An 18,426-nucleotide genomic window follows, 5' to 3' on the forward strand; every position below is an offset into this window, starting at 1 on the left:
AAAATTATTGACCCTTTTTATTTACATAAAAATAGTTAAATTAAGGGGGGGTAAGGTTAATTCGGTGCAAAAAAGGCCACTTTTCAAAAATTATTATTGTGGCGGAACGGCTAAAGTTAGCTTAATGAATTAAATACCATATAATAACACAACATTTGAATACTTTTTGATAAATTTTGTATTGAAAAATATTTAGAGGTAGAGAAGTTATAGGGAATCTCCAGAGTCGCCTCCAAAAAAAGTTGTTTTGCGGTGTACATCCTAACAGTCCACAGGATCATCCGATCTAAAAAAATTATACCTCATTCGTTAAAGGATAAGTGTCCCGAGTGTCCCGTGATTTTCGAGCAAGTGAAACTAGGGATGGGAATTCTGTAAGTTTAAAAAGTTTTAGAAATTATACTAAATATATTTATATTAATTGCAGCTTTCTCCATTAACATTATTTTATTTGTTTAATACCAAATGTTAGCTTTAAATAAATAAATCAATGAATTAATTGCAGCTTACTGCAATTACAACTCTCGTTAAATATGTTTATATATATATTATTTTGCAAATTAAAAATCAAAATTTAAATAATTTGAATAAACAAAGTTATTAAATCTATTTTGTGCTCTCTGTAACTTTTTAGCTCTTCTTTCTATCGTCTGTCGATTTCCAATATCGGCCGTTATCGATAGCTGCTGCCATCGCTAAAACTCAGCACGTGTAAATCAAATGTTTGTGGCGGCGGAGTAAAAAATAAACATGGGCAAGAAAAAGCACAACGCCAAGGCACGACAGAACCCGCAAACGATTGTGGACAACTCGGCCGTGAAGAAGGTAATTCCGATCTCTGCCGACGCTGCTCCCTTACTGATCCTCCCTTACCCCGTTGCAGATCCAGATCGATGTGGATGCAGTTGCCGGTGGCAATCAGGCGGGCTATGATGAGGCCAACGCTCTGGTGCTGCCCTCCGAGAAACGGGCCACCAAGATCAAGGTGGACAAGGTGCAGCACGTGAAGATCCTCACCAAGAAGCAGCGCAAGCACCTGCAGGCGATTGTGGACAAGAAAAAGAAAAAGGAAGGCGTAGGTTGCTCTGAGGGAGAATCCTTACCTTCTGACTTACCCCTCGTGTTTCTGTTTGCAGCGCGCCCAGCTGATGGCCGACCTGGCTGCCGTGCAAATCCCCGAGGCCGAACTGCAGCAGTACACCTCCATTAGCCAGGTGCAGACGGTGGGCCTGAAGCGCCTGCCCACGCTCGACGAGTACCTGGCCAAGAAGAAGGCGCGGCAGGCGCAGGTTCTGGCCGAGAAGAGCACGGGCGTCAGGCGGGTGAACGCCATTAAGGGATCCAAGCGGAAACTGCTCGCCGAGGAGCAGGAGGAGCTTGATGCCAAACGTCGCAATCCGAATGTAGTTAGCTTGGAAGAGGACGAGGATGACGACGACGATGATGACGATTCTTCCAGCAGTGACGAGGATGAGGCGCCGCCAGTTCCAGCCTCTGTCCCAGCTCCCATACCCGCTCCAGTGGCTGCTCCGCCCAAAGTCGAAGCAAAGTCCCAAGGAAAGAAAACTAAGGCGGCACCATCAACGTCTGCCTGCACCCACCAGACTGTGTATGTGCCCGTGCATCGGTCCAGCGAGGTGCAGGAGGCCCGCCTCCGCCTGCCCATCCTAGCCGAGGAGCAGGAGGTGATGGAGACCATCAACGAGAACCCCATTGTGATCGTGGCCGGCGAGACGGGCTCGGGCAAGACGACGCAGTTGCCTCAGTTCCTGTACGAGGCAGGCTACGCCCAGCACAAGATGATTGGTGTGACGGAGCCACGGCGGGTGGCCGCCATTGCCATGTCCAAGCGAGTGGCACACGAGATGAATTTGCCGGAGAGCGAGGTCTCCTACCTCATCCGCTTCGAGGGCAACGTGACGCCGGCCACGCGTATCAAGTTCATGACAGACGGCGTGCTCCTCAAGGAGATCGAAACTGATTTCCTGCTCAGCAAGTACTCGGTGATCATCCTGGACGAGGCGCACGAGCGCAGCGTCTACACAGACATCCTGGTGGGCCTGCTCTCGCGGATTGTGCCCCTGCGCCACAAGCGTGGCCAGCCCCTGAAGCTGGTCATCATGTCCGCCACGCTGCGTGTCACCGATTTCACGGAGAATGAACGCCTGTTTAAGGTTCCGCCGCCGCTGCTGAAGGTGGAGGCGCGCCAGTTCCCGGTGACCATTCACTTCCAAAAGCGCACGCCCGATGACTACGTGGCCGAGGCCTACCGCAAGACCCTTAAGATTCACAATCAGCTGCCCGAAGGCGGCATCTTGGTCTTTGTCACGGGACAGCAGGAGGTCAACCAGCTGGTGCGCAAGCTGCGACGAACCTTTCCCTATCACCCGCCCACCTCGTCAGCCAAGGATCGCCCCAAGAAGGCGGGGGAGGACACAAAGACTCTTCAGGCGGCGGCCACAGATTCAGATGTGGAGGTGGAGGACCCCAAGGAGCTGGAGTTTGACATGAAGCGCACTATACGCAACATGCGCAAGTCCAAGAAGAAGTTCCTGGCCCAGATCACCCTGCCCAAGATCAACCTGGACGACTACAAGCTGCCGGGCGACGACACCGAGGCGGATATGCACGAGCAGCAGGACGAGGAGGAGCCGGAGGAGCTGATGCTGGAGGACGACGATGCCGGCGACGACGATGGCGAGGCGGGTCTTATATCCGGCAACAGGCGACCCCTCTGGGTTCTGCCCCTCTACTCGCTGCTCTCGTCGGAGAAGCAGAACCGCATCTTCCAGCCCGTTCCCGAGGGCTGTCGCCTGTGTGTGGTGAGCACGAATGTGGCGGAGACCTCGCTGACCATTCCGCACATCAAATACGTGGTGGACAGTGGCCGCCAGAAGACCCGTCTCTACGACAAGCTAACGGGCGTGAGCGCCTTCGTGGTCACATACACATCCAAGGCATCGGCGGACCAGCGAGCGGGACGAGCGGGTCGGATCAGCGCTGGACATTGCTATCGCCTCTACTCCAGCGCGGTCTACAACGACTGCTTCGAGGCCTTCGCCCAGCCGGACATCCAGATGAAGCCCGTCGAGGATCTCATGCTGCAGATGCGTTGCATGGGCATCGACCGCGTTGTGCACTTTCCCTTTCCCTCGCCGCCAGACCAGACTCAGCTGCAGGCCGCCGAGCATCGGTTGACCGTGCTGGGTGCTCTGGAGGTCAGAAAGTCCTCGGAAAAGACGACCGACTTGCCGCCGGCTGTCACCCGTCTTGGCCAGGTCATCTCCCGTTTTCCCGTGGCCCCGCGGTTCGGCAAGATGCTGGCCCTGTCCAACCAGCAGCAGCTGCTGCCCTACACCGTTTGTCTGGTGGCTGCCCTCTCGGTCCAGGAGGTGCTCATCGAGACGGGGGTGCAGCGGGATGAGGATGTGGCGCCTGGGGCGAATCGCTTCCACCAGAAGCGTCAGAGCTGGGCGGCCAGTGGCAACTACCAGCTACTCGGTGATCCTATGGTCCTGCTTCGAGCTGTCGGAGCGGCGGAGTATGCCGGCTCCCAGGGTCGCCTGTCAGAGTTCTGTACCACCAACGGTCTGCGACCGAAGGCGGTCAGCGAGGTGCGCAAGCTGCGCGTTCAGCTGACCAATGAGATCAACCTGAACGTGAGCGATGTGGAGCTGGGCGTGGATCCGGAACTCAAGCCGCCCACGGATGCCCAGGCGCGTTTTCTGCGCCAGATCCTGCTGGCTGGCATGGGTGACCGCGTGGCCAGAAAGGTGCCGCTGGCCGATATAGCCGACAAGGAAGAGCGGCGGCGACTCAAGTATGCCTACAACTGTGCCGACATGGAGGAGCCGGCCTTTCTGCATGCCTCATCCGTGCTGCGCCAGAAGGCGCCCGAGTGGGTGGTCTATCAGGAGGCCTACGAGCTGCAGAACGGTGACTCCACCAAGATGTTTATAAGAGGTATCACCGCCATAGAGCCGGAGTGGCTGCTCCTCTACGTTCCCCTTCTGTGCAATGTGCGTGAGGTGCGCGAGGATCCTGCTCCCCGGTACGACGAGGCCTCTGGTCGCATATTCTGCTATGTGGACGCCACCTTTGGCAAGGCTGGCTGGGATCTGCCGCTTGGCGAGGTGGAGATGCCGCTCAGCGAGAAGGCCTGCTGGTAGGTGCTCTTGTGCTCTCTTAATTGGTTGTGTTTTTGTGTAAGTCTCTTCTCTTTTATTTTTTCCCCCCCAGCTACTTTGGCATGTTCCTGTTGGAGGGCAGGGTCTGCCCCAAGCTGGCCGAGCTGCGCGGCAAGCTCAAGTCCACTCCCGCCTCCCTGATCAAGAGCTGGTCCAGCATGAACGACAAGGTGTTGCGCTTCAAGCGGGCACTGATCACCAAGCAGATCCACAACCGCCAGGCGCTCTTCGATGAGTTCCGCAGGGATAACCACTGTGAGTATGCTTTGCTTGGCATCCTTGAAACTTAATAACTTGGTAACTTCTCTCTCCTTCTGCAGTCCTCCTGGAGGAGTACCAGAATCTACTGTACGACGTGGCCCTCAGCGAGCTGACGCCTTGGTGGCCGCCTCTGGACAAGAGCTAGCTGCTGGCCTGCTTTTGTATAACAAGTTTCATTTATTATTTATTTAATTGATATACATATATATACATGTATATATATATATAGATTTATATAATTCTTTTATGTATAATATAAATATGAAATTGGTTTTAAATGGAACTAAACACAAGAATGCAGTGGAGTGGCGAGTGGGGGGAATAAGGGGTTCGCTTCGTTAACAGCTAAGTTTGGATATTAATTAAATACAATCCATATTATATGTACATAGCAAATATATGTGTAATATTGAAATTATTTTATGGTATTTTATAATTTGTATTTTTTGTAATTTTTGTATTTTTTCGTAGTTTGTAGTTTGTAGCTTGTATCTTGTATCTGTTGGTTGGTTTCTGGGCTCAACTAATCCCTTCCTTCTCGGTTGTGTCTATGAGAGATTTGGCTAATTGGGGCCTGTGGCTAGGCTGTATATATAGTGGCTAGGGGCTATATATATATATGTATATATAAGCATCGAAAGATCACACAGGTCAATAGCTTTTTAGAACCAAGAACTGGAATATACTTTTTCGAAGGCGTTTTCGATAAGCTGAAGCTGAATTTGAATCAAATTTTTTATGATTTCCTATTCTCCGGTTTTCAAAATATTTATATTCAAGGTGCTGTAATTTCAAAACTGTTTTTGCACTAAAAAATTAATTTTTAAAGTTTACAAAAATTAATTTTGTTCTCTGAGATATAGTCCTTTAAATTTATATTGATTTTGTTCAATATAATTCCATTTCATAGTATATATGAAAAACTAACGATAAAATTAAAAAAAAACAATAAATCGAAGATACATCAAGATTTTTCTAAATTTTACAAACTGATTTTTAAGTGAAAGAAAGTAACACAAGTTTTGAAAAAATAAATAGTATTGAATTTACAGCACCTTAAAAAACCTTATTTTTGGCACTTTCAATATAAAAAATGTTAAAAATCAGACAAATAGGAAATTCTCAGAGACCAGATTTAAATTCAGGTTATCAAAAATCTATCGGAATATGCTTCGATTTTTTTTTAATTTTTAGGCCTGTGTCATCGATTCAGATTCGGACTCGGAGTGGCTTTGTTCGCTGTGCTCTTTCCTCTCTCTCTCTCTCTCTCTCTCTTTCTATGTACATGATGTAAACCTTTAACAGTTCCGGGGATCTTGGGACTCCTTTTTGCGTTAGCTCGTCCTCCTCCTCCTAGGGTGTGTGTGTGTGTGTGTGTGTGTGTGTGTGTGTGTGTGTGTGTGTAGAAAAAATCAGTCTAATATATTAAGGCAACGTGAGAGCTTTACATCGTCGTCATCCTACCCCTACTCCTACTCCTCGCTAATCCCCCTGCTTACACCTAGGAATCGTGTGTAATATCTTATAGTTTTTTCCCCTTTTTGTAACTAAATCCTGTCCGAACTACGCCATTGTCCTTGGTTTCCTACGCTTTAACAATCAATTTTGGTATCCTTTGTGTCTCTGTGGGTTTCGTGTCGTCGTTAACATTAACCTTTAACTTTAGGACCTAGGCTACATAACTAACTGTTACAATATACATATATATATATATATATATAAATTCTTTGTATATAGGTTTTACTGTACTGTATATATTGGCTAGCAAGAAGAGAAAGAGACCGAAGAAGAACGAAGAACGAGAACAAAGTAGTTTGAGTTTCGGTTTGCTTTTTACAAAGTTACAACAATAATGCAAGTTGGATATATATATATGTGTATATATGCTCTCGATCCCCCTATATGCTGAGTATGATCTATGCAACCTTCGCTTAAGACTAACAAATTGAATTCTCCGTGTCCCCTCTCTTCCCAGTTACTATGTCCCTAGATCTACCCTAAACGCAGTCGTTTTATAAACTTTACTTTGATTTGCTTGGAAGTGTGTTTTGCATTCTTTGTTGCTTGTCGCGGAGGAGGAACTAGGCACGGACACGGGCTCCGGAGGAGGGACGAAGGAACACACAATGCGTCCTGTAGTGGGGAAGCCCGGAGCAGGGTAGAGGGGGTTGGGTGGGGGCCCATCCGCTGCTCTGTCTGCTCTTTGCTGATATGTATTACAAGGCTGTGTGCTCCATGTCCATGTCCGTGTCCTGGTCGAGGCGTTCGGGTGAGTTTGCTAGGCAAACAAATGCAGATGATGTTCAGCCTAAACCGTTGTCCCCGTTCCTGAGGCCGTTTCCTCGCCACCATTGCTGTGGGTAACCTCCTCGGGCGTCGCTGCTGCCTCCTGCTCCTCTAGCGGCTCCTCATTCTCCCCCTCCTGGCTCAGAGAGTGGCAACTCGACTTGGAGCTGGAGCTGGAAGTCAGCAGCTCTGCAGGAACGGGGCTAGGCGGAGGTGTGGCTGGATTTGGCTGCTCCTCTGGCCGGGAGACGGTCACCTCTTGCAAAGGGCTCTCATCGGTTTGGTTATCGGCTTCGGTTGAGGTTTCGGGCTCCCTCAAGGACTCGGCTACGAGCTCAGGTTCGGTTACGGGTTCTGTTGGCGACACAGGTTCTGGCTCCATCTCCATCTCCATGTCCTTGTCCTTTTCTAGTTCCTGCTGGGCCTCTTCTTCAGCTTCGTTGGCAGTGACTGTGACTGTGACCGTGTCGGTGGCCTCTGCCGTCTCCTCGTCTGATAACTCCTCCTGCCGGTAAGCGGCCACGGCATTGTCCAGCTTCTGGAGCAGCTCTGGCGACAGCTCGCCCACCTCCTCCAGGCTTCGCTTGTTGTTGTCCGCTATCACCTTCCACATGTTCACCAGTCGGTTGAAGTTCATCAGGTCACGCGGCTGCAGGGGAATGGCATGCGTGGCGGGAGAGTCCTCCTCCTCCTCGTCCTCAGAGCTGCTGCTGCTCACCGCTCGGATCTTGGCCTTGTGGGATTTTGAGGGGCCAGTGGTGTCACCTCCTGCCCCCGTTGTGGTGGTGCCGGAACCTCCACTGCCCCCTATAATGGGCGTGAGGCCGGCCAGCTTCAGCTGCATATTGTACTCATGGAACTCACGCTGGAAGGAGCTGCGCCGCGAGTTGGCCATCTCCTCGGAGCTGCCCATGATCTGGTTGTACTCCCGCAGGCCCAGCTCCTCCACGGGCACGTAGTGCTCACCGATCTCCACCAGGTAGACGCAGCGGTTGACATGAGAACGGAAGCGCATGTCCTTGTGGTTGGGCGCCCAGCAGTGCACCACATGACCGACCATGCCGGCACTGGGCTCCCAGTCCTTCCATGACAACCGGCCGCCATTGTTGCGCATCCGTTCGCTGGGCCACACCACTGCATCGATGATGTCCAGGCAGTCGTAGATCTGCAAGAGAGGGCTTAAAGAGCGCTTCCAAATAGGAGCTACACCCAAGGCTACTCACCCCCGTGTCGTCCACAATGATGACCTTTTTGAAGATATCAATGCGCGGCTTCCGGCTGCTTGCCAGTCCTGGTCCTGTGCCAGTACCTGCTACCGTGCCCACAGTAGCTCCAGAGCTCGACGTGGTAGAGTCTCCGGCGCCCAGAGTTGCGGAGGTGAGGCAGATGGGGCCCTTGGTCTTCCTTGGATAGTCGCCCGGCGTGGTGATGATGTTGCCCAGGCCGACGCCCATTCCATGGCCCAGGCTGCAGGATGAGGAGGAGAGCTTGGCACTGCGCGGACTTGTCTCATGCTCCACCTGGGCCTGGGGTGTGACCAGCTCCTTGCCGGACTCCCCACCGCCCGCTCCCCCGCTGGCAATGGGTAGCGTGGCCCGACGCTCGTGGTCCCTGCCCCGACTGCTGCTCATCTGCTGCTGCTGATGCTGCAACTGGCTCCGGCTGCGCACTCCGCCACTGCTGCTGGTGGCCCTGGCCGCTGCTCCGCTGGGTCCCGAGCCCGAGGAGATCTCCTGATCCCGCTCCCTGTTTAGGAGGCCCGCAATCAGCGTGGTGGATGTGGGCTTCACGGGCATCACGGCCAGGCCGCCGCGGACCACCGCCAGGCTGTCGCTGACATAGTTGCCGCCCAGATTGCCTGCGCCCGGCACATTGCCCGGCCGAACGCTGTAGTAGCTGTTCACGGTGAGGGTGTTGTAGAGTGGTGCCGAGATGAAAACCGGCGCCAGGTCCCCGGATTCACCGCCCGTGCTGCTGGCCGTGCCTGGTGCAGTCACTCCCAGGCCAGAGCCCGCCGAGGCGCCCACACCGGTGGCCGTGGAGGCAGCTCCCACCACGCTGCCGCCGCTGCCAAAGTTGCAGGCACCAAGCTGTATGGGTCCCGAGCCTGGATGCGGTTCCAAGGCCGAGCCCGAGCTGCAGCCTTGTCGACAGCGCTCCCGGATGCGATGCCACCAGCCCAGCACCGTCTGCCTGATGGTGTCCAGCGTGATGGCGCCACCAATCACCTGGCAGAGCTGGGCATTCGTGTCCGCATAGGAGGTGGTCAGCGGCGATACGTAGATAGGGTAGCCAATGGGCTGGTCGCAGCTGGAGTTGATGATGTTGCGCAGCGCCTGCTTGGCGTTCTGGATGCTGCCGCGCTCGGGGTTGCGGTTACGCAGGTAGATCAGCTCCTGCTGCTGCCCGGCCCACAGGCCGCGGACGCACTCCCTGTTCAGCTTGATGACGCGGAAGCTGAGGAAGCGCTTGGTTAGCCGGATAATGCGGTACTCGTCCGAGCCGTCCTCCATCACATGCCGCAGGGCCAGGAGGTTGGGCGCACCGCGAAGCACGGCGCTACGCCACACGGGATCCGCCTCGTGGGAGATGACCAGTTCCTTGGAGCAGTTGTCAATGGCCTCGTAGAGGGCATGAGGATCCAGAAACTCATCCGGATTGGTGATGTGATCCTGCTGTAGCTTCAGGGCCATCTTAACCGCCGGCGCCACTACCGAGTGCAGCAGCTCCATGTCCGCGAAAACCCACTCGTCGCGCGGCGAGGTGATCCTGAAGTCACCCTTGAACAGGGCATGCAGGCCGTGCAGGAAGTACTCCACGCCGGTCAGCGAGCTGTGCGAGGCTGTAGCCAGGGAACGGCGGGCCAGCAGGCCCAGGGCCAGGCAGAGCGAGACCAGCGGCGCCTCCTTGCCCACGCTGGCCAGCTTCAAACGGAGCATTGGCTTCTCCTGGCTGTTGTCCTTGCGGTTGCTTGGCACACCCGCTCCCGGGCCGGGCACAGCGGCTCCAGTGGCCGTGCTGCTGCTCTTGGCCAGCTTGACGAACACATTCTGGTCCATGTAGGTCACATAGTTGCCCAGGCCCGGAGCACTCTCCGATGTCTGCCGGGAGATGTTCGCAAAGCTGTGCGAGCTACTTAGCTGCGGATCATTCCCGCTGCCGCCGGGTACATGGCCAGCTCCTCCGTTGGTGCCTGCGGCAACGGAGCCACCTCCGCTGGTTACGCCTCCTCCGGAGCCGCCCCCGGTGCCGCTCTCCTGGGCCACACTCTTGGGCGGGCGACGCAGCTGCTGCTGCGACTGTGACTTGGACTGGCCCGAGCCAGTCTGCCCGCTAGATCCTCCATGGGCCGAGAGATTGGGCGTGCTCTTGGAATCATTGTGGGCAGGAGTGACCGGTGGCGGCGGCGGCATCTGTGTAGCAACTGCCGTTGGCGGAGCAGACGAGGCACCACCTCCTCCTCCTCCTCCAGGAGCTGATGCTGTCACATCCCGTCGCATGTCCACGCAGTAGTTGATCCACTTCAAGTACACATGGCAGAAGCTGGAGCGCGTAATGCCCACCGCCCGGAAGTCAAAGTCCTCGTCCAGGTTAAAGTTAAAAATGGGATCCAAATCAACGAACTGCCGGCCCAGCGTGTGCTGCAATGCCTCCTGGATGGGCCCCGAGGCCAGCCACTGCTCCAGCTTGGGATTCCTCACCACATAGTAGATGATGCTCTGGGAAAAAGGGGGAGTAGTTGAAGGGGAGGAGGTGAGACAATGGCCAAGGGACACTCACCTTGATGTAGTAGGTGATGAGCACCTTGCGGTACTCAAACACCTGCAACGTGGCGCTGGCCAGGTTGTCCGAAATGGAGTATCCCTCGATCACATACTGGGCGGCGACCACCTGCCAGGCCAGCCAGCGGGTGGAGAACATGGCATTGGCGCTGAGAAGACGCGGCAGATGGCCGGGATCGCAGCAGCAGCAGCCATCGTTGTCCTCCACATCCTCGGTGATGGCCTCCACCTCCCGCTGCTGGCAATAGGTGCCGCGGAACTCCAGGCCGCGCATCTGGAATGTGCACAGGCCGTTGCCCAGCTCGATGATGTGAACCAGGCAGTTGAGATCGTCGGAGGCGAGTACTACTCAAGGGAAGGAGACCATTAAACCCGGGACATGGACACAGGCAGGGACTCAAGACCTACCAAAACAGTCACCCTGATTGACATTCCCCCAGCGACCCAGGAGGAGATCCCCGCACAGCGAGTGCTGCAGGGAGCGTGTGAGATGCTCGTAGAAGATGCTGTTCAGGTTGTTGTCATCCGCCCCCAGATCCCGCTCCAGCTGGGAGCTCAGCCTGGTGTTGGAGTGATCAATCCGGCGAGTGTTGTAGTCGCGCTCCCAGAACTTGATGGGGCGCACATACGAGGTGAGGAAGATGGCGCTGCCCAGGAAGGGATTCAGCGGGGTGGAGAGCAAGGCAGAGATGCCCGCCTGGAGGAACAACATGGCCGAGTGGGGCACGCTGAAGGGCTGGGCGAAGGCATGGAAGGCAGAGCCCCAAGTGATTTGCCAGGGGGCAATGTACGTCACGATGAATTGTAGCTGGAGGAGATTAGGACATGGATTGAAGCGAGATAATGAGAGAGAGAGAGAGAGAGAAAGAGAGAGAGTGTGTGGGAATGAGAAAGGAGTGGAAGACCTACCTTCAGCAGGAAGTCGCAGCACTTGCGGAAGGCCAGCGACACAAAGAAGTAGTCAATGATGAAGGTCTCCGTGGCCATGGAGAAGTCAATGCGGAACAGCAAAACCGTGAAGATGATGATCAGGTATTGGTTGGTAGGATCCGAGTAGGCATTCCTCACGACTGCGGAAAGGGTGGGGTATAGTTAGGTTAGTGGGGCTAGGATTAGGATCTTTAGACCCAGGACTACTCACACTTGAGTGCGCACACAGCCACTATGAGGCTGCCCCAGGGCAGCCCAAACTTGGCCACAATCAGCTGCGAGTCTGCCGTCAGCGAGGATATGGCCAGCAGCGGGAACAGCACATTCCGCTCCAGCACGCTCAGGTAGATGTACAGCTTCTCGAACCACATGATCTGCGGCGCATTGAGCACCTCGAACTGGCCAAACTCCCGCTGCCGCAACAGCGGCCGGGCAAAGCACAGCCACGGCATGTGCTTCCGCATCTGCGGCACGGCGTAGTGCAGCAGCAGGCCCAGCACTCCAATGAAGGCGTAGAGCACCACATTGAGATCCGGCTGCAGGGCGGTGAACACAGTGCTGCAGTGCAGCCCCAGAACGCTCACCGCCAGCAGGGTCATCACCACCAGGTCGTTTTTCAGTCGAGTTGTGACGGTGGCTTGGAGCTTACGGGGCAGTGGATCGGGCAGGTCACTCGAGCTGCTGCTGCCACTAGCATTAGGGTTACTGGTTGCGGCACCACCTCCTCCGCCTCCGCCAGGACCAGTGCCACTGCTATTGTCACTTACCTCGGTGGTGCCCGTGCCTGCCATTCCTGTATTACCATTCCCCCGCTGGGTTTTGTCCTCGGCCGTTGCCTCGCCGGTCTCGTTTTCCCCTGGATCCGCCTCCAGGTAGGCAGGGGGAGTGGCATCTGTTGTGGCTGTGCCTGCTCCCGCCGTCAGGGTTGACATATCGCCCGGATTCGTGGCCGACGAGCTGGAGATTCTGTCCTCCGTCTCCGCTTCCACCTCTGCGTCGTCGACTGCCTTGACTGCCTGCTGCTGCTGGTGCTCATAGGCCGCCAGCAGGTCTGGCGACTGCTCCTCCGTTGTGGCCTCCGCTCCTCCTGCTGCGGCTCCTATAGAGGCATACGAGCTGGAGGCTGTAATGGCCCGCTTGCTGCTACTTATGGTCTTGGCCAGCGTCTGCTGGCTGCTGCCCAAAGACGAGGCCTTCGACTTGCTGTGCTTCTGCCCCAGGGTCCCCAGGTCCTGTTCGGTCTCCAGATGGTCCTCTGCGGGCTCCTCATGGTTGGACGACGCTAGCCCATGCTCCAGTGAGCTTAGCTCGATTTGCTCCTGCTCCTGCGCCTGCACTTTCAGATCTGGGTGGCGGCGCTGCTTAGGTGTGCTGGTGGCCAGCTGGAGGGCAGTGCCAGGCTGGACATGGCTCAGATCATCGTCCTCGTCCTCGTCGTCGCGATAAGTGCTCACAATGCAGGTCTTGATTAGCCGCCACAGGTGGCTAAAGTCGCTGGCGCAACGGGACAGGTGATAGCCCAGCGGCACCAGCATGGCGCAGAAAATGGAGAAGAGGATGTACTGGGTGCCCCGCTGCTCGTCCAGGGCACCATAGAGCGGGCCGTACAGCAGCATCACGGCCAGAACCGAGCGCAGCACGCAGAGAAAGGAACCTTTTAGGGGGGAGGAATGCATGAGTATTCAAGCTCCAAGGAGACGGGAGGAGCACACTTACCCAACAGACTGCTGGCCGCATTTCCGCCAAAGACATGCATATCCACCTGCTCGAGCAGGTACATGAGGAACGTGTTAATCTGCGGGCACAGGCCCACCGAGAAGATGATGGGGAAGCACAGCAGCAGGATGTAAAGCGCCTGCAGCAGCAGGGCCACCACATCGGCGGGGGAGTAGCGCATGCCAAAGAAGATCACCAAATCCGGCGGCCGTTCTCCGTAGTCCATGTCCAGGCGCTTCAGCAGGAGCAGCAGGCCGCCGCCCAAACAGAAGTATATGGCACGGGAGTAGGCCACCGTCTTGTTGAAACCATGCACCGGCGACGCTGCATCTGGCTGGACGCTCTTCACCAGTGAGTACTGTGCCCCGGCAATCACCGCGCAGAAAAGAAGGGCGCACAGATCCTTGTAGTGGTCATGCTGCAGGATAGCCGCACCCAGGCAGGCCACCATGGTGCACAGCAGGCTGGCCAGGAGCACGTGCAGCCAGTGGAGATCCCGGTCGAACAGGGCCAGCAGTTCCAGGCGGTCCATCGAGATCTTGAACTCATGCTCCTGGCCGCACCACTTGAAGCGGTACTTGTAGAAGCTCTTGGGCGCCGCCGGCTTCTCCGCCGCGGTCAGATGGCAGGCCGGCCTCCAGTAGTCGCAGTAGGGAGCAAAGTGTCCGTCCACATTGAGCATGGGCTGTGAGATCTGGCTGATCTGGCTGATTTGGTTGCTGGGATGGTTGGCCAGTCCTAAGGCGCTCAGCACTCCTCCTCCTCCACCGCCGCCGCTGTTGGATACTCCTCCTCCTCCGGCAGTTCCGCCTAATCCCATGCCCATGCCCGAGGCCGATCCAGAGGCCACCTCGCTGTTGCTCGCCGCCACAGCCGCCGCAGCATCGCTAAGCTGCTGAAGGGCATCCAGATGACTACGCGCCATCTGCCGCTCGTTGCGGATGACATTGAACAGTCCCTGAAAGGAGAAGGGCGCTCCGCCGGAGGAGGCGGAGGAGTTGTGCCGCCCGCCCATCAGCATGCCCACCTGCTGTTGCGTCTGCTGCTGTGTCGCCAGCGAGGGGCATCTGGAATTGGCTTCGGCTGCCGCTGCCAGCTGCTCGCACATTAGCTTGGCGTCCAGGCGCAGCTTGTCCCGGGCCAGAGCCCTTTCGATGTTGGTCATGTGCTCCACAGTGGAGGAGGAGGAGGGATGGGCGCACTGCAGGGCCTGGATGGCATCCTGGTAGAACTGGTAGTGGGCATTGGACATGTTCGGAGGCACCAAACTGCTGCTCGCCGGTATGGGGGTGCCATCCGCCGAAATCCCGGCAATCGGACGTCCCCGCTCGTCCACAGCCCCGCCGTGCATCAGCCAGAGCATCTTGTGGATATCCGCCGTCAGGCTGTCCGTCAGGCTGATGCTGTGCGTGGAGTTCGAGGAGGAGGAGTTGCGCGAGGCCAACTTCGACTGCTTGACCAGGGCGAACTCGTTGTTGACATCGCCGGCGTCTGCCGGGGATCCACCCCGCCTGCGCCGCCGCAGCTCGTCCACTTCGCGGTATTTCACCACCTTGGGAATGGCTCCCAGGCTCTTGGCTGCCATTTTCGATGTGCAGGGTTGCTCCTCATCTAGCATGGACCTGGGCGGCGGCTGCTGCTGCTGCTGCTGCTGGTGCTCCGGCTCCATGCCCGCCAGCAGCTGGTCCTTGGAACTGGCACTCACCTGTTCGCAGTCGCTTGAGGGACAGCCCGAATCCGCCTCGCTGCGTATGGGGGCGGGGACAGGAACAGGAGCAGCAGGGACTGCTCCAGATGGGTGCGCCAGCTCCTGGCGCAGCTGCTTATCCGCCTGGATCTCCCGCAGCGTGGCCTGCTGGCGATTGCGATCGCTGAGCAGGGGCGACCTGGAGCCGGTGTTGTTGTCTTCCGTCTCCTCGTCGTCATCATCGTTGCCATTAGTCGCCGCTCCACCTGTAGCTCTTCCCGTTCCCGTTCCAGCCACCGCCGCCGCTTTGTGCTGGTTCTGGAGATGAGGATGGCGCAGCAGATCCCGGGTCTTGAGGACGTCGTCCAGCTGGCTGTGCGTCTGCTGCAGCTCGTTGAGGATGTGCTCCAGGTTGTCGTCGAAATCTTTGAACACATCGTCGTCGTCGTCCGCCAGAATGCCGCCCACATCCGACTCGGCGCTATGGTGCGTCTGGCTGCAGCCCAGGGCTCGCGTCCTCCTGCGTATAGGAACATCGTCCACCTCGTCGTCATCGTCGGCGTTGCCCTGGCCAATGCCCAGGCAGATGTCGTGCTCGGAGGCCTCGTGCGATGTCTTCTCGTCCGAGTGCTCCACTATGGGGTACACCGGGGGCTCTATAAGGGCCGTGGTGGAGCCGCAGGCGCTGGAGCTGCCAAAGAACAGACTGCTGCAAGTGCTGCCAGCTCCAGGAGCTCCGCCGCCGCCGCCTGAGCTGTTTGCTTCTCCGTAGCCCTGCGTGGAAAACAAGTTGAGGTGCTGGTTCCGCACCAGACTCTTACTGGGCGGCGGCAGGGGATTCCGCAACTGTTGTTGCCCCGATATGGCCTCCACGCTGTTCGGATGCGGACTGAGATTGGAGACTGATGGCTGCGGGCAGAGCACTTCCAAAGCGGCGCTCTTGATGCGTCTCACTCCGCCGCCGCCAGTTCCTCCGCTGCCGTTCACTAGGCCCACTCCTCCGCTGGCAGTGCCGCTGGCTCCACTGCTGCTGCCACCCATCAGGGAGGATTTGATTCCCTGACCCGACGAGCTGCCCTGCTTGTGGTAGCTGGTGGCATTGGAATGTCTGCGTCGTTTCATGCCCGCAGCAGAGCTGCCTGCTCCGGCTCCGGCTCCTGATCCCGTTCCGGTTCCACTACCGCTGGCCCCCAATCCGCCTCCTGCTCCCTGAAGCGGACCGCCGCCGGCCAGCTGGAGCGCCGACATGGTGCTGGTGGGATCCTTGCGGATGATGGCGCCGCCCAGGTGATGGTGCAGGTGGTGGTGGTGGTGGTGATGATGATGGTGATGCTGGGCACGGAAAGCCGGCTGATGCGGCTGCTCAATGCCCAGATCCGATTTGGTGTAGCTATCGTCCTCCAAGTACACATCCGACGAGGAATCTAAGGGTAAAACAAGTGAAACGTTAGAAAGAGGCTTCCATGCCAGTGAGCTTAGCTCACCTAGTATCCAGGACTGCAGGGCCCGGGTGCAGGCATCAGCCACTCCACCGCTTCCCGCATTCCTGGCCAGACCCAACTCCATGTCCTCCACGTCGTTGGCACCGCCACTGCCACAGCCGCTGCCGCTGCCACTGCCGCCTCCAATCACCGCCAGCGCTCCAATGCTGCTGGCTGCACTCTGGTGGGGATGATGCAGGATCGGCTGGAAGAGGCCACCGCGGTTCTGATGCTTCAACCGCTCGTCGTGCGTCTCGGAGCTGCGGTGCCGCTGCAGACGCGACGAGCGTCCGGGATTCGCTGAGGAGGTGGAACTCGAGGCGGGTGCAATCACCACCACCGCAGTGGAGGAGGAAGCATCTCCCATTCCCATTCCCGCCGTGGCTGGTGTGCTGGCTATAAAATGCTGGCGGGGATTCGCCTGGTTGCGCGCCTTATTCGTTGGCTGGGAGTGCAGGAACGACGGCGCCGCCGTGGCTATCGTGTCCGACTGGTTACGCATCAATTTATGCTCACCACCGGCACCAGATGCTGCTGCTGCCGCCGCCGCGGCAGTGTCCAAGCTGCTCTGTCGCTCCAAACGTCGTCGGTGGCGGCGGCTGAATACCTCGGAGCACTTGCGTGATAAATGCCCGGTTCTTACATGCTGCACTGGACCCACTCCTGCCAGTGCTGGCCCGGATCTGCTGTCGCCGCCACTGCTGCCGCCGTCGGCGCTGCCCGCACTGCTGCCGGGTGCCTCCACCAGCTCCGGATAGACGGTGAGGTACTTGTTGAAGAGCTCCGCCTGGGCGGCAGCACTGTTGGATGAGCTGGCACCGCCTCCGCCCACGGCTCCACCCGTGCTCCGTATGGACTTGCTCACACTGGCAGAACCTGCCAGGGACTGCTGATCCTGTTGGATGCCGCCGGACAGCATAGAGGGGGCATAGAACATGAGCTCGATGGACTCCGAGCTGTTTTTACGATGCACATCGACCTTGAGATCTGGGGAAGGCAATGGTTATGAGATTCTACGGATTGGGACAGAAGAGAGGGCGCACTCACCAATTATACTGTTCACATTGTCAATGGACATCATGCTGTTCTCCTCGCTTGCCTCGTTGATGGCCTGCTCCACGGAAATGCGAGAGCCGCCCGGCCGAATGACCTTCATCTCGATGCCGCCCTCGTCGTCATGCCTGGGCTCCGTCTCCTTGGTGACCTTGAAGAACTGCCCCTTGAGGTTCACATCGGACATGGTCTGGGCGCGATCGTACAGCCGATGCAGTGCCAGGTTGGCCAGTTTCACCATCAAAATGGTGAGGCTGGTGAGCACGCAGTACAGGCACCATGTCAGCCAAGTGCTTGGGAAATACTAAGAAGCCAAAAGGGAATTCGGTTACGCCGAGGGTCTAAACTGAGCTGGGGGCAGGGAACGCTACTTACCAGGTAGGCCACGAAGGGCGAACAGAGCAGGTAGAGCCATAGGTACAGGTGCACCACGTTGCAGAAGACACCCTGATGCGGATCGTAGAAGTAGCCGCCGGTCAGCGAGGCCCACACGCCCTGGCGCAGTATCTCCAAGGTCTGCGAACCCATGGTGGCCTATGCTGCATCTCTCAGCTGCCGGATGGATATGGATCCACGTTGCTCAGACTTCAGCAGTGCCTCTGCCTCGGCAAGTGCTTGTTCTTGTGCTGGCTGCTTCCGCTTACTCACAGGAGGCTGCCTGCTCTCCCCGCAAGGCGCTGCGTTGCGTTTCGTTTGTTTTCTTTGCTGATTAAGCCCCCGGACAGGGGATACTCAGAGCTGGATGACTGGATGATGGCTGAAGGGCAGGAGGGGCTGGGCAAGCAGGCGGGGGCGGGGCGGTTTCGCTCTGCTTTTCGGGGGGAAAGCTGTGTGTGTGGGGCAAGGCAATGCTGCGGCTCTGGGTCGCTCTTCGGCGCGGACTCCGGGACTGGCGCTCCTCCGTTGTAGGACAGCGGAATGGCGGAGGTCGCGATTTGGGACTGCGAACGAAAAAATCTAATCTCGCTCGCCGTAATTTAAAAAAAATTGCAGTTTTTCTTTTGTTAATTAAATCAGTGTTGCCAGGTAGCGTTTGACAAGAG

The 18,426-nt window shown here is 56.9% G+C and overlaps 2 protein-coding genes across 2 annotated transcripts; one reads left to right on the top strand and one right to left on the bottom strand.

Annotated features, from left to right (window-relative positions):
* Nucleotides 1-676: 676 nt before the first annotated feature.
* kz (putative ATP-dependent RNA helicase kurz) lies at nt 677-4,674 on the top strand. The gene is made up of 5 exons (XM_017179182.3): nt 677-825; nt 884-1,075; nt 1,137-4,165; nt 4,240-4,442; nt 4,508-4,674. Exons 1-5 carry the CDS (start codon nt 751-753, stop codon nt 4,591-4,593), a joined length of 3,585 nt encoding a protein of 1,194 aa, XP_017034671.1. The 5' UTR covers nt 677-750; the 3' UTR covers nt 4,594-4,674.
* Nucleotides 4,675-4,700: 26 nt separating this feature from the next.
* On the bottom strand, nt 4,701-18,421 carry pcx (pecanex). Its single transcript, XM_017179181.3, has 10 exons — nt 17,759-18,421; nt 17,378-17,687; nt 16,334-17,317; nt 13,163-16,273; nt 11,658-13,100; nt 11,426-11,586; nt 10,925-11,324; nt 10,515-10,861; nt 7,958-10,453; nt 4,701-7,899 (listed from the first exon to the last, which is right to left on the bottom strand). The coding sequence occupies exons 1-10, from the start codon at nt 17,909-17,911 to the stop codon at nt 6,757-6,759; spliced, it is 10,548 nt and encodes a 3,515-aa protein (XP_017034670.1). The 5' UTR covers nt 17,912-18,421; the 3' UTR covers nt 4,701-6,756.
* Nucleotides 18,422-18,426: the final 5 nt, after the last annotated feature.

The sequence above is a fragment of the Drosophila kikkawai genome, chromosome X, assembly GCF_030179895.1.
Source record: "Drosophila kikkawai strain 14028-0561.14 chromosome X, DkikHiC1v2, whole genome shotgun sequence".
NCBI classification, from domain to species: domain Eukaryota; kingdom Metazoa; phylum Arthropoda; class Insecta; order Diptera; family Drosophilidae; genus Drosophila; species Drosophila kikkawai.